Source organism: Rhipicephalus microplus, chromosome 6 (genome assembly GCF_043290135.1).
Source record: "Rhipicephalus microplus isolate Deutch F79 chromosome 6, USDA_Rmic, whole genome shotgun sequence".
NCBI lineage: Eukaryota > Metazoa > Arthropoda > Arachnida > Ixodida > Ixodidae > Rhipicephalus > Rhipicephalus microplus.
In genome coordinates this window covers 70,384,617-70,398,311 of record NC_134705.1, presented here as the reverse complement: position 1 = coordinate 70,398,311, position 13,695 = coordinate 70,384,617, and the positions used below count along the sequence as shown (strand labels likewise).

Sequence of the window (13,695 nt, the reverse complement as noted above, 5' to 3'; positions counted from 1 at the left end):
ACCGAAAATATTGTAATAACTCTGAGGTCAAATCTTATGAATCGAATTCGGTACGGCTTTATGACTGATTAAAGGCGTGCGTTGACAGTGCCTTACATGCAGTGAACAAGAAGCCTAAATACAACTACTGCATTGCACTTAAGAGTTTGTCAGTATCGCGCGAAGTGTTTTACTTGCTTTGTGTGATATACTTTGCCTTGTCAGTGCTACTAAACAAGTAACTGGCCCTTCTTTAAATCTTACCGCGCAATGTTTCTCACGCCTGTTTCTGAATGACAAAACAACAAAGCTCGCGTATGAAGGCTTGCACTTACCAAATCTTTCTTTGGGCGGGGGCGCTTCTCTGGAATACCCATTGTGTGTGCTAAATGGAACGAAAAATTCAGTCAGATCAGTACACAGAATAGCTTCGAAATCGCGCGATAAACCAAACAAGTACGAAAAATGATGAAGGTCGTTTTCGCCGCAAAGGCGAAGCAATAATGCGAAAGCAACACACTTCAATGTTATTTAAAGTAAAGCTAGCAGCTCACTACCTTAGCTTGAGACTTCAATAAAACTAAAGATCACAGGAGTAGAGTAAAAAGCCACTGCAGTTATAGAAGCATCCTTCGTGCGGTCTATGGCTTCACTGTAAACTTTGCTAGGAGAACAAAGCGGGCAAAGGTATAGGCCACCTGCTGTTTTTCTCTAAAGACATGCCACACGCGATCGCAGGTTGTTACCAAACCCGGCTGGTGAAAGTTCGGCAGCAATGAAGCAGCTATCTGCTCTAGCACACCTCCACGCGCGGCAAACGGCGACCGTCACGGTTCTTCGATGCTTCAGTTGCGCATGCCCGCAGTAGTAATACATTGAGTCCAGTCAAACTTACACACACACACACACACACACACACACACACACACACACACACACACACACACACACACACACACACACACACACACACACACACACACACACACACACACACACACACACACACACACACACACACACACACACACACACACACACACACACACACACACACACACACACACACACACACACAGCGCGGCTAATGGTGCAATGTTATTCATTCGGACTTCATCGAAACCTCACGGTGAGTGCAACAGCAAGAACGTACTTGGACCGTCAACTGCTGTAGCAATGAAGTGCAACGCAATAACACTTCATGAACTTTCAAACGAGTAGTACAACGCGACGTATGTCTCTAAAAACAAAGGTCGAATAAAGCTATTCATTGATATGTGGGGTTTAACGTCCCAAAACCACCACATTATCATGAGATACGCCGTAGTGGATGAGTTCGAAAGTTTCGACCACCTGGTGTTTTTTAACGCGAACCCAAATCTGAGCACACGGGCCACCAGCCCATTCGCCTCCAGCGAAAATGCAACCTCCATAGCCGGGATTCGATCCCGCGACCTGCGGGTCAGCCACCGAGTATTTTAGCCACTAAACCACATCAGCGGGTCGGTCGAATAAAGCTACTTCCCCCCTCAAATGTTGAACAGGGAATGACATAGTCATCGCTTATATTTTTTTCAATTAACTAACGATAAAAAAGCATAGTTGATTACTATTTTCAATTATGTACTATGAAAAAGTATCGTTGATTACTTTAACAATTAACTCATGAGGAATCGTCCGCCACCATAGCCACTGATCGATCAAACCCTATCGATGGGAGTTTTAGGGGCGAAGCTCCTTAGGCCATGGGTTGTTCCCTCCCACGTATATGTGTAACCAACTGTAGGCTATAATTTGCCTATTAGATAGCGTTATGTGTATATGTACTTGGAAATAGTATAACAAGATGGCGTTAGTGGTTTTTACAGCACAACTCCGGCGTGAATAGGGAGTTTTAGCTTGTACGTATACTTCTTTACGTTAAGGCGTTACCGGATACCGGTTCGCGTTTACCGTCTTACCGGAACGGATATCTTTCAACGTGTTAGCTCCTCATACGTAAATTTTCACGTACGTACGTAAACGCGTATACCTTTACGTTGTCGCAAACCATAAATGGTGATGCTAACTGCATATAAACTGCATTCACCTTACATATGATTAAATCACCATTGTGGTGAAATCACGATAAGTTCTTTTGTTGCGTACAGTATCCTCATATGCGCGAAAGAGTGAAAAATACAAGGCTAATGCAACGATGGTGTCGACATCTTGTGACACTTCGTGCAACCAGGCATGAACACGTTGGCTTACGCGTAATGTTTTTGAGGTGAAATTGATTAAAAAGGTAACTCATTTGTAATAACGTCGCTGCGCGTTTTTTGCATCAGACGTACAATGCACAATGTTTCTGCAATAACAATTTTGTGATTACCTGGTTCACTATCACCCCGCTAGATGGCACCACCTATCCAGCCTCTCTGGAGTTCGCACGTTTACGGCGTTTATGTCCTGGACCATTCTAGCTTTGGTAATCCGGCGGTATCAATGTAATGGCCATTGGCGCTCGCAGTTCAGCTACTTCTGCTTATTGATGGTTCGAGTCCCCTCAATGCGCATACCACGAGTTTCTACGAACGAAGGTGGATTTGCGAGATAATGTTGTAAACGTAAAGTCTATATGGCAGGAAACGTAAACTTTTAAACCAGATCCGGCGGGAAACGTAAAGGTTTACGTTCCGTAAAGACCCGCGCATGCGCAGATTCTATCCGGTATCCGGTAACACGGTAACGTAAAGAAGTGTACGTACAAGCTAAAACTCCCTAATGATGATGAGTGGGGCGAAGCATCCGATCGCTTGTCCGTGTCCACCCGTCCATGCGTTCTGACGAAAGGGTGGTCAGACAGAGGCACGGATGAACGGAGTTACAGACAGACAGACGTGCGAATGAACGAAAGCATGAATGAACGGGCAGACGGAAGGGCGAATGGACGTGCGGATGGATAGAAGCACGGACAATTGGACGTAAAAATGGACGGACGAATGCTTTGACCCACTTATTACTTACTATTTGAATATATTGCAATTTTTTTCGCTTCTTGCTGTGCTTTGGTTTTGACAAATTTGAAGAAAATAAACCGTGTTTCACTTCGCGACCCGATTTGAAGTGGCAAGCGTAAATGATTAGCGTGGTGAAGCGTAACTGCAGAACATCTGCCGATCGATCTGTCGTGACAAAGCAGCTTCGAGCAACGCGAACATAGAATGATCGTATAGTACAACGACTAGGCAAACCGATGTCATACCTCTAAGTCCCATGCTCACTGAAGCACCATGCAATGCAGCTCCCTTAGACACTAGTGCCCTAGCTCCCCTTAGTGTATATGTAGGAAACTATGCAGTTGACAGTATCATTCGTATCAAGAAATCATTCTTTGCGAAGAGACACTCGACAAAAAAATGTCTGTTCCTCATTATTAACTCTTAACATCGCTATCGGCATTCTTGCACCGAGAGGGCGCCAAGAAAGTGGAAAAGCACGCTTAAAAAATGTGGGTGGCAACGCTATCTTGCGATTCCCGCACCAACCATGATGACCACATAAGTTTTGAAGACCTCTACCCGGGCTTACAGCATTCCTGATCGGTAAAAATGAAGTATGTTGCCGTTTGAGGAAGCCGGAGAATCAAAACATCAAGTTTCAGGAACTTAAGTAACGACAATATCACTGAAGTACGATAGATTCACTTCGAAATCTGCGACGTCAAGCATGGAAAATTTTGGAGCGATATCAAAAACTGAACCAGTGTGATTTACTGCTACAAGAGACATATCAAGATTAAATTAACGTAAGCGTTTCGAGAACTTATAACTCCAAACAGATGTATTGTTTCACTTTTGTGTCCATGTGATGCCAAACTGATTCCGAATTCTATATTTTATTCTTCATTACATTATTCAATGATTACCCCGCTTAGCCTGAAAGCGCTGCAGCATAGGGGTTACAATGTTCAGAAAAACGTATCATTAATAAAGCACACTTGTTCATTAAATAAGTGATTCCAATCTCTAATCAAACGAATAAAAATGAATTAGCATGCAAATTAGATCTGGGACGGTACTCTGGAATATTGAAACAATGATCTGTTCACGAGAAAGTATAACGAGTACTGTGATGGTCGTATTCTTTTCGATTATTAGATTGATGTATATGTGGGGTTTAACATCCCACAACCACCATATGAATATGCAGACGCCGTAGTGGAGGGCTCCAGAAATTTCGACCACCTGGGGTTCTTTAACGCGCACCCAAATATAAGCACACGGGCCTACAGCATTTCCGCCTTCAACGGAAATGCAGCCACCAAAGCCGGAATTCAATCCCGCGACCTGCGGGTCAGCAGCCAGTTTTCTTTTCTTTTCAGATGCCGGTTTTACCACGAAATATTTGCTACAAGAGATTTAGCTGTGGTTTCTTTCGACATGACGAGAGTAGTTCCCATCCTAATGTGGTAAATCGCAACTGCCGAACTACTGCCGATTGTTCTTCTGTGGAAAAGCAGCTTCGAGCCATGCGAAGCCAGAACAAACGCATAGTACAAAGACTAGACTGGATACGGCCGCTGCTAGGGATACGGCCACTGTGCCGTCGTTCGTGGAACCATTAACCCACTCAGTGATGAGGGCTTTTCTTGATTTTATCAAAGATGGAGAGAAAAAGTATTTTTTCAGAGTGCACTGTGGATGATTCTGTGTATATAAATATGTGGGGTTTAACATCCCAAAACCACCATATGATTATTACAGACGCTTAGTGGAGAGTTCTAGAATTTCGACCACCTGGGGCTCTTTAACGTGCACCCAAATCTGAGCACACGGGCCTACAGCATTGTTCTACAGCATTGTTCGGGGGCTGCACTTCCGCCTCCATTTGGAATGCAGCTGCCGCAGCCGGGATTCGATCCCGCGACCTGCGGGTCAGCAGCCGAGTACCTTAGCCACTAGACCACCGCGGCATGGCGAAGAGTCCGAGTTGTATATGACCATCAATTCAAGGTGGACGGTGACCTTTGCGGTACACTCCGCCACCCTTAACTGAAAGGCTGGGTCTACTGAGAATTTTGGGTGGAACCTGACCTTTTCTCTGTCAGAAATTGATGGCATTCAATCTAATGGCGCCATTCCAAACGTCGTTGTGATCTTGTGGAACTGTGTTAGAAGGATGAAATAAAAACGTAATTAATTTTTTACGGTACTTATTGTTGAGATTACAATTAAAGCTTTCTGGGCAGGCATTTGAGCTCTGCTTTGTAACCAGGCCAATATAGGAGGCTTCTGCATCGCTTTAGCTAGGTACGCTGGTTTCCAGTTTGCTCTACGGTGTTCTCATTATCTTTTGTTCACAGCGGCCTTATCGAGACCGAAAACCGTCCCAAGGTACGGCTTTCAGCTCTCCTATGGTAGAGTACCAAACACTCTAATAGTCGTTAACCACTTTTTATAAACATCCCGTTGACCTATGCCTCCCAGTCGTTGAACGGGACATCAGAGTATTTGTTGACTGCATGGGCCTCAAAGTATGAGGCTTATGGGACGGCTATATGCCGTTCCATAGTAGAGTACCAAGTAGTTTAAATCGTGAACCACTTTTTTAAATGGACTGGTGAATGTGCTCAATGCTATCCTGCCATGGGAGAAAAGAATTAGGGCGGGGCATGCCTAGCATCCACATGCCAATCTTTTTTGACGCCGCCTGCTCCAAGCGTTCGTGCTCATACCCCAAGATGCTCTTTTTTATTTGGGAGGGGGGGGGGCTAGAAACATTAGTAGCATATATAGTAACTACACAGCAAACGCATACAGTAAAATATGCTCCCGTGCATATAGCATATTTTAGTTCCAGTATATGCTTTAGGTGTATATACAGTACCTGTAGCGCTGACTAGTCAACCTCCTCAGCCATTTTCAAACCTCTATTTTTCAGTACGCGGGGCCCACTTTCAGCATGCTGATGACTTATTTTTCATGACTGGGCTTCCAAATTTTCACGCAAGGAACCCACCACTGAAGCACTGTGTAAAAATGGTTAAGCAACAAAAGCTGAAACGTGCGGCCACGGTGCTTGGCAGTGCGTCAACCCGACATGGCTCTGAAGCCTTTCATAATTATTATTGGTTTCATGTTTGCGGATCCTAATCAGGTTAGACACGCTTGGCTTTGGTGTCCACAGTATTTCACATGCCGCACCATGTACTGCACATAATCATGGTCATGAGGGGTAGTAATGAGCGGTAAAATTAGTTTCGCAATGCGCTAAAAAACGACGAGCAGTCACAGAGGACGCAGTCAAAGCCACTGTGCCGCAGGGAAAACTTTCACCGGAAGAGTCCGTTTGCCTTGGCGAACGCACTCCAGCAATCACCACACCGACGCCGCGATGCTGCGTTGTTGCAAGCTTTTGACATCGCGAGCTAACTCGGTGACGTAGTTTACAGGATCCACCCGCCATCAGGGCTTGCGTTCCGGTTCGCGATTTAACGCGGTTTAGATGACTGCCGGATCATCAGTACGCTGTTCCTGTCGGCACTTGGCCTCCCGAACCCGCTTTTGTTCCTGGTATTCACAATCGGCTCGGTGAATGGCAGTTCTCACTCGGTGCTCTTCTAGAGTTGTCCGCGGCATACTCATGTAGGAAGTTTTAGGAGACACTGTTGCGTGCGCGCTCTGGCGTTATGGCTGCGGCTGGATGAGCGACGTCACTCACTACGCAGTCAATGGCGCTCGAGATTGGTTGTGACGCTGTGAACGACGTAACCGATAACACAGATAATGGAGACTGCTCGTTGCACCACTGCTGGAGAGTTTCTCGTTTCTCCTAGCCACAGATCAATTTCGCTGAAAGGAAAGACACTAATTTTTTAAGACTGAAGTGTTCATTACGCTGCGCTGACAATATGAAGGGAGGAATGAAAAAATCGGTGTTTCCTAAGCTTCGCCTAAATATTGAGGGGCTTTAAATAAAATGGCCCGGCGCGGCAAACTATACCAGCGACTACGTTCTAAAAAAAGCTCTCGTTTCTTCAAATTACTGCCGAATGACGCCATATGTCACGCAGCGCCTCCAGACGGAAGACGTCCTTTGCAGCGATGCATGGAGATACGCAAGTAGGTTTTTCTCTGTGTGATCACGTGATTGATGAGAGAGTAAGGAGGAGAGATTACAGCTGAGCTAGCGCAACGGCTGCTTCGCGTTGCTGTGCAATCACAATAAGTGATTGCTGAGAGAGTGACGGAAAGACGCCTGAGAAGCCACTGTCCCTGATCATGGACTGATAGACTGACGGACGCCAGTATTAGCCCTTAAAGGCTTTCGCCTTAATACTACGTTTACTGTTGTAGTGCGGGAGCCAATGAGTTAAATAATGCTCTCGTACTTCATGGCTCACTCGGTAACCATATTCATCATCTAGGCTACGGTCACCACTAAAGGCATGGCAGATATGCACAATATCAATGACGTCATCTTCGACGCAGTGCCCTGAGCAGTTCGTGTACCATACTCAGTGACAACGTTTTTTGGCAGTGTTTGGAAAGACACAGAAACGAAACGCTCACCTGCTCTCGCGCCAAGAGATCGTAACTATTTTAAAGCGAACACGGTTGTAAGAAGCGAAGCATCGTGTGGTCGGAGCAGTGTTCATTTTGCGGCGCCCGCACACATACTACGCATGCGCATCCTCTCCTACGCTTCCCCTCTCCTCTACCATGGGGTCCACACCGCCACAACGCATGCATGCCCCTCCCTTTCTTTCGTCTCATACGCGTCCCTTTCCAGGGTGGGCGACAAAGGCAACTATCAGTACACGCGACCATTTCATAGCCGTTGATGGTTGGTTTGCGGCAGCACTGCTATTTGGCCTCGTTGCAACATATCCATGTTGAAACGCTTGCGTATGCACGCGGGGACACAGAAGAGAACGCAAATGGTCACATTCTAGCAACTGGTTTATTTTTCGAAAACATTCACTGAATACCCCTCAGATCTGCGTACACTGGTCACCTAAAAAACATTTGCACTGCGCGCATATCACATCTAACAATCAGTACAAAACAACAGAAGCGATGTTTTTTTTTTTCGCCAGTAAGCCTACCGAAGGGTGCCTAACATTCTGATCTTTCTGCTTGTCTCAGATAGGCCTCCAATATTTCTCTTGAAGTGTTGTTACCGCATCGCCAGGCCATGCGTTTTCAACATTTCCCTGAAGTGTCAAAAGACCTGTAGAGCCACCCATTTTTTAACCCAAACGTGCGATTGCCGACCACCCAGTGTCTGTATAAGAGGCGTATAAATTATCAGAGTGTCGAAATGAACGACATTGCATGCATGTACGCAATTAAAGCGACACTAAGAAGCAAAACGAACATTTCGCGCATCTGTAAAGTACGATTCAGCAATCCCGAAACATCACTATTACCGTGACACGATGCTTGGTAGGCGAGAAAACGCGCGAAAAAAAACTGTTGGTAGAGACACCACCTGGAGATGCCGGCATCGAACACTGACGTCATAAGTTTTGAAGACGTCTACTGGGTCTGTGTTGCTTCCAATCAATAAAAATGAAGTGAGTGCGAGAAACCTAGAATATTAGGTTTCTGAAAATTTCGTCAGGCCAGTGTCGCAAAATAAAAAATACATTTTGTAACTTGACATCAGGTGCAGAGATTTCACGGTAAAAATTAAAATTACTTCAACCTTGATTGGCTCCGTAATAACAAACCTATAACAATTATGATAGTTAATGACGTGACATTAGACTTCTCAGAGCACTGTTTATCAATCTAAACCAAGTGATTGTTTCTCTTTGGTGTCCCTTTAACAACCTTGTTCGGCTGTCTTCTGCTTGGGTATTCTGGTAACCAGACACAGGGTCCCCGGAAATCTGCTTATTGACTCGGCGATTGGCGCTCGCGCGTTCAGATTTAAGAAATGGGTGGCTGTAGGGGTAAATAAAGCAGTAATAAAAGTTATGTGTCTAAATATGATACTGCGTGAAGTCCCACGTGAAACAAAATCACTAACGTGTTCATCCGTCCAGTTTTTGAACAGGCTTGCCACATAAGTAAAATTTACCAGACAGTAACACCCTTGAATCAGTTCGTAAGAAAGTAATCTCCATGTACAATACTCACGGATTGAAACAGGGCACTCGGAGCGTGTGGCCGCCGGTACATGTGCGGTTGTTCGTGGTTGCTCATAGAACCAAGGTGGTGCATTGTGGTATAGGGTGGGGGGGAGAACACCTACAGAGCATGAATACTCCTTCCGGACGCCAAAGAGCCTGTATTTAGTTCACAAAATGCACACTTCCAGCTTGGCGCTGCGAGGCTTGCGCACATTAGCATGTCGACTGAACTGGCTCGCAGCTGCGCAACATTCGCGGCGCCAGCAGGTGGCGCTGTCGTTTTGCGCAGACATCCCAAGCGGCCTGGTCTGACGTTCGGCAATGTGGTCTTGTACATGAGATCAGAAGTTCAAGCAAGATTAAAAATTAAGAACGTGGAATAGGCAGTCTTGCCTTAGGATCTCACGGGAATAAACCAGATCAGGGAGTACAAGGTGATACGGGATGGACATCATTTGAGGGCAGGGAACCTAGCAGCAAGATAAAATTTGAGAAGCGATTGAGAGAAATGAGAGAGGAGCGTTGGGCTAGGAAGGTGTTCAGCTACTTGTACATGAAGAATGTCGATACAAAATGAAGGAAGCGAGCCAGGAAATTGACTGGTAAATACTTGGAAAACAGCAGGGGGCCCAACCAAAAAGAATTATCGGTTAAGAAGAAGGTGAAGGAAGCTGAGACCGATATGTGGAGAACTGGCATGATTAAAAACTCCGAACTAGAGATCTATCAAACTTTTAAGCAGGAAATTGCCAAGGAAAGAATGTATGATAATACTCGGGGTAGTTCTCTACTGTTTGAGGCCAGGACGGGAGTATTGCGAACCAAGACATATCGGGCCAAATACGAAGATGTAGACACGGTATGCAGTGCGTGTGAAGAGGAACAAGAAACTGCCGAACACTTGATAATGTTCTGTAAAGAGCTTCAACCTATAGTTCAGGATGAGGGCGCAGAGTTTTTCAAAGTACAGGGGTTTAGGGACAAGTAGGGCAAAATAGACTAAGTGGGTAAAATTAATTAGAAGGAGGTTATCTGATTGGTGGCTAAAGTCAAGGCACGAGTGAAAGTTAAACCCTTCACTGCAAAGTACGAATCCTCAATCTCACTATTTAAGGGAAAAAAATAAATCTAGTTTTTGGTTCATTAAATATTACGGCTTGGTGGCGCTAGCCACCGCCCACTCTGAAGGGTACAGCCATATCCATCCATCCATCCTTAGGCGACGCGGTCCGCATACCGTACAAGTATACGACGCAGGATGCAGCGCAATATTATGTCTTGCATAAGTTCATAGACACGACAAACATCTGCACAGAACGTTTATTTTGTGGTTTCTGCCACGACATGAAAGAAAGAGTCGCAAGCCTGCCTTCGTTCAACACAGAAATCATGTAGCGAGTCTTGTAACGCCATGCTGGTGGTGTGCACTTTGTGAACTAAATGCCCGCTCTTTAGCGATATGAAGGAGTAATCCTGATCTGTGGGTGTTCTCACCCTCACTCTATACCACAATGCAATATCTTGTTTCCAGAAGCATTCACGAGCGGCGGCACATGCATCGGTGGCCACAAGCCCCTAGTGTCCCGTTTCAATCCGCGAGTATATACAGCTATAACCGTAACTTGCCCCTTATTCTCAGCCGGGAAACGTGACCATAAATACTTGAATGGTTGAATGAGTGTCGCGTTAGTTCAAGGGAAGTCGAGGTAATGGAATAAGTTGGCGCACTGTTATGTGCGCTCTTCCATCGTGTTACACGCCTGTGTAACATTCCTGTGAAAGCCAGCGTTCGCTATCATCGAGTTTTGTGCGCTTGTAACTAACGAGAATGTGATCCTCGGAATAAGCCCTTTATATCTTAAAAATGCTCCAACTAGAGCTTCTAGGTTATATCAAGAAACAGCTGGAACACGCACGACTAGAAAGACTGTATTTGACGCTGAGCGAACTTGCAAATAGATTATATTTCTGCGCATGAGTACCGCATTTTCATAGGCTGATTCGCACACATGCGTTCGGCGTCATTTCTCCCTCCTTTTAGTTACACCCCTCCCCGGGAAACATGTAGATTTCTACTTGCAAAAGTAAACGCAAAAGCTGTTGGTTAAGCACCAATGCCAATCTATCTTGTCTCGTGTGTTTGCACCGATTCTCGAAACATGCAATTCACTTTGCACACTTGCCAAGGCATTATTGTCAATATTAGTAGTTTGTCTTTCACTCGAGCTGTACATTAACGATCTTGCAAGAGTGCTGAAAGGGACGATAATCGGCGGCGTGTCACACAATAGACACTTCTGCGGAAATATACCATCTGCGCTGTATCAGTTAGCCAAGCGTTGCCGCCTGTATACGCTTGTCAACTTATCTCTCTTGCAACGGCCTATTGTAATCCTAAACGATGCTTGGAACGACAATCGAGTGCAACAGAGGAAGTGGGCGGTACTCCTAGAAATCTAGTTAGCACTGGCTAACTTTTGCTTCCACTAAGAGCGTACTATCGGCAGGGCTATACGTGGACGACAGCAGAGTTTTATACTAGGCTTGTGCCCTGACAGAAACCCAATGCGTAGTAACTCAAAGTTTACAGCAGCAGACCGTAACCCTGTGCTGGCCACCACGTCGACGACGATACCCAGAGATGATTGAAGGCAAGGAGAGGATGTACTCAGAAAAAGAAATATTCACCACAGGTAAACTCTTGTGCACACCGTGGAAACTGCCCTGCCGAGCAAAGACGGGAAACACAGGCATTGTCAAGCCCAATTTTCACAAATTCAGGAACCGTGTCTGGGACCACTGGCAACAAACTGTGCCCTAATTTATCAGCACATGAAGCCCAGACATTGCTCTCCGTCGCAGCGTACGGGCCCGCAGCGCTCAAAATGTAATGTGGAAGACTATAAGCCCACAGGTAGTAGCATATTATATAAAAGCAAATAGACGAAATGGACAGATACAAAATATCGCGATTTTTATATACTATCTCTTAGTGACAGAAAGAAAATTCGTCCCAAGCAGCCTTTGCTTGCTCAACACGAGTACACTCTTGAGCAGGAGACGTGTGTTATGGACCGTGTTCATCAGGCACCGTAGAACTGCTGTATTGTGTCAGAGTGCTTTCAATAAAACTTCCGGACGAAACTACCACTTCAACCTAGGTTTTCTATAGATCGCCTCCGGGATGCCAGAAAGTTCTTTTGCGCCAAAGTTTCACCATAGGTCTACAAGGACATTACTTGTGTAACAGCGGCCAGTAAACATTCATGCCGTTCTCATGCGTTCGCACTTTTTGCGCAGTCTTTCAGCTGAGCGAGGTGGTCCTGAAACGCCCACAATGTACTTTTATAACGTTAGGAAAATGAACAGACTTACGTTGTTGCTTCTGCAGCTTTTGCGTGTCTCCGGTGCACTGCCCCAACCAGCCGACTGGAACCCGACGCGCCTTCTAGTAACTCTACAGTGACTAGATTGGTGCAAGCGCTGATTTTTGTGGGATCCTGATGAGAGGAGGAACAAGTGACAGCAGCGCACTCTTGGGGGTGTTCCATTGCCTCTTTATTTTTAAAATATTTTTTTCTGTTTAGCTATCAGCTGACGAAGCTAACAGAAACTAGACACGTGTTTGCAGAAGTACAGACATTTCGAACCTGAATTATATGGTGCATCGATCAAATCCACGAGACATCGAAACATCTGGCAGAACTGCTGACGTACCTCACAGTGCGCTTTGCAAGTTATCAAACTTTATTATCAACAAGCGTTGGTTTCGTTGCTCTCGAGGTGACCGTCATGAATTCATTATAATTATAGCAATAATTTCAACAACCTGTCTTTACATTCTCACACATTGCACAGTGAGGTGCGCAAGACCACAAAACTTAAGCCACAGCAAGTTAAAAAAAAAAGCGTCGGCTCTCACGTAGTTTGCCCCAGCGATCTAAATAGTAGCTTTAGCCTTATGCTCTGGTCTAAAGAGAATGCGTATTCTCTCAAATTTTGCAGCTGTGGGCCGTCATGCCGACGACGATTCCCGGAGGTTATCGAAGGCATGGAGAGCTTTCTGGATACAGGCAGCTTCCTGACAACCCAATGAATCATGACGCCACGATACGTGTGCCTTCTGCAAACTCAAAGAAAAAAAGCTTTCAATGAAATATGTATTAATTAATTGATACAATAAATATGTATCATGAAATATGTATCAATTAACAAACGCGATACTTGACCATCACGGTCAACGCAAGGGCTGCGAAAACAATTCTTATCGCGCGATGACGTCACCAACAGCAAAAATTGTGAAGTCATCACGAAGGCACTCTGACGTCAGGTAATTACGTCATCTCATGATTTCGTTTGGTCACCGGTTCGCCTACCACATCGGTAAACGGTTGGCCGATCACGGAGGCCATGCAAACTAACGTTATGTGCACGAAGCCTTTGCTGGGTGACCAAGCAGAATCAGTGCATTGATGGAGCGGAAAAGAAAAGGAGGGTCTTCCCTTCGAGTCGTCCAAGGAGAATTTTCAAAGGACCTCAGGTTTTTACTTGGCGCTCAGGTTTTTTACTGCGCCCTGAATCTTTGCGATGTT

At 45.4% G+C, this 13,695-nt stretch overlaps 1 protein-coding gene across 1 annotated transcript in view; it reads right to left on the bottom strand.

Moving 5' to 3' along the window:
* Window positions 1-12,623, bottom strand: part of LOC119167598 (uncharacterized) — a 28,750-nt gene extending 16,127 nt beyond the window's left edge. The window contains exons 1-2 of the mRNA XM_037419096.2: window positions 12,479-12,623; window positions 315-364 (exon numbers count right to left, since the gene is read on the bottom strand). Coding sequence (XP_037274993.2) covers window positions 315-356 — 42 coding nt within the window. The 5' untranslated portion in view covers window positions 357-364; window positions 12,479-12,623. The remainder of the gene's footprint in view (window positions 1-314; window positions 365-12,478) is intronic.
* Between the last annotated feature and the right edge of the window lie 1,072 nt (window positions 12,624-13,695).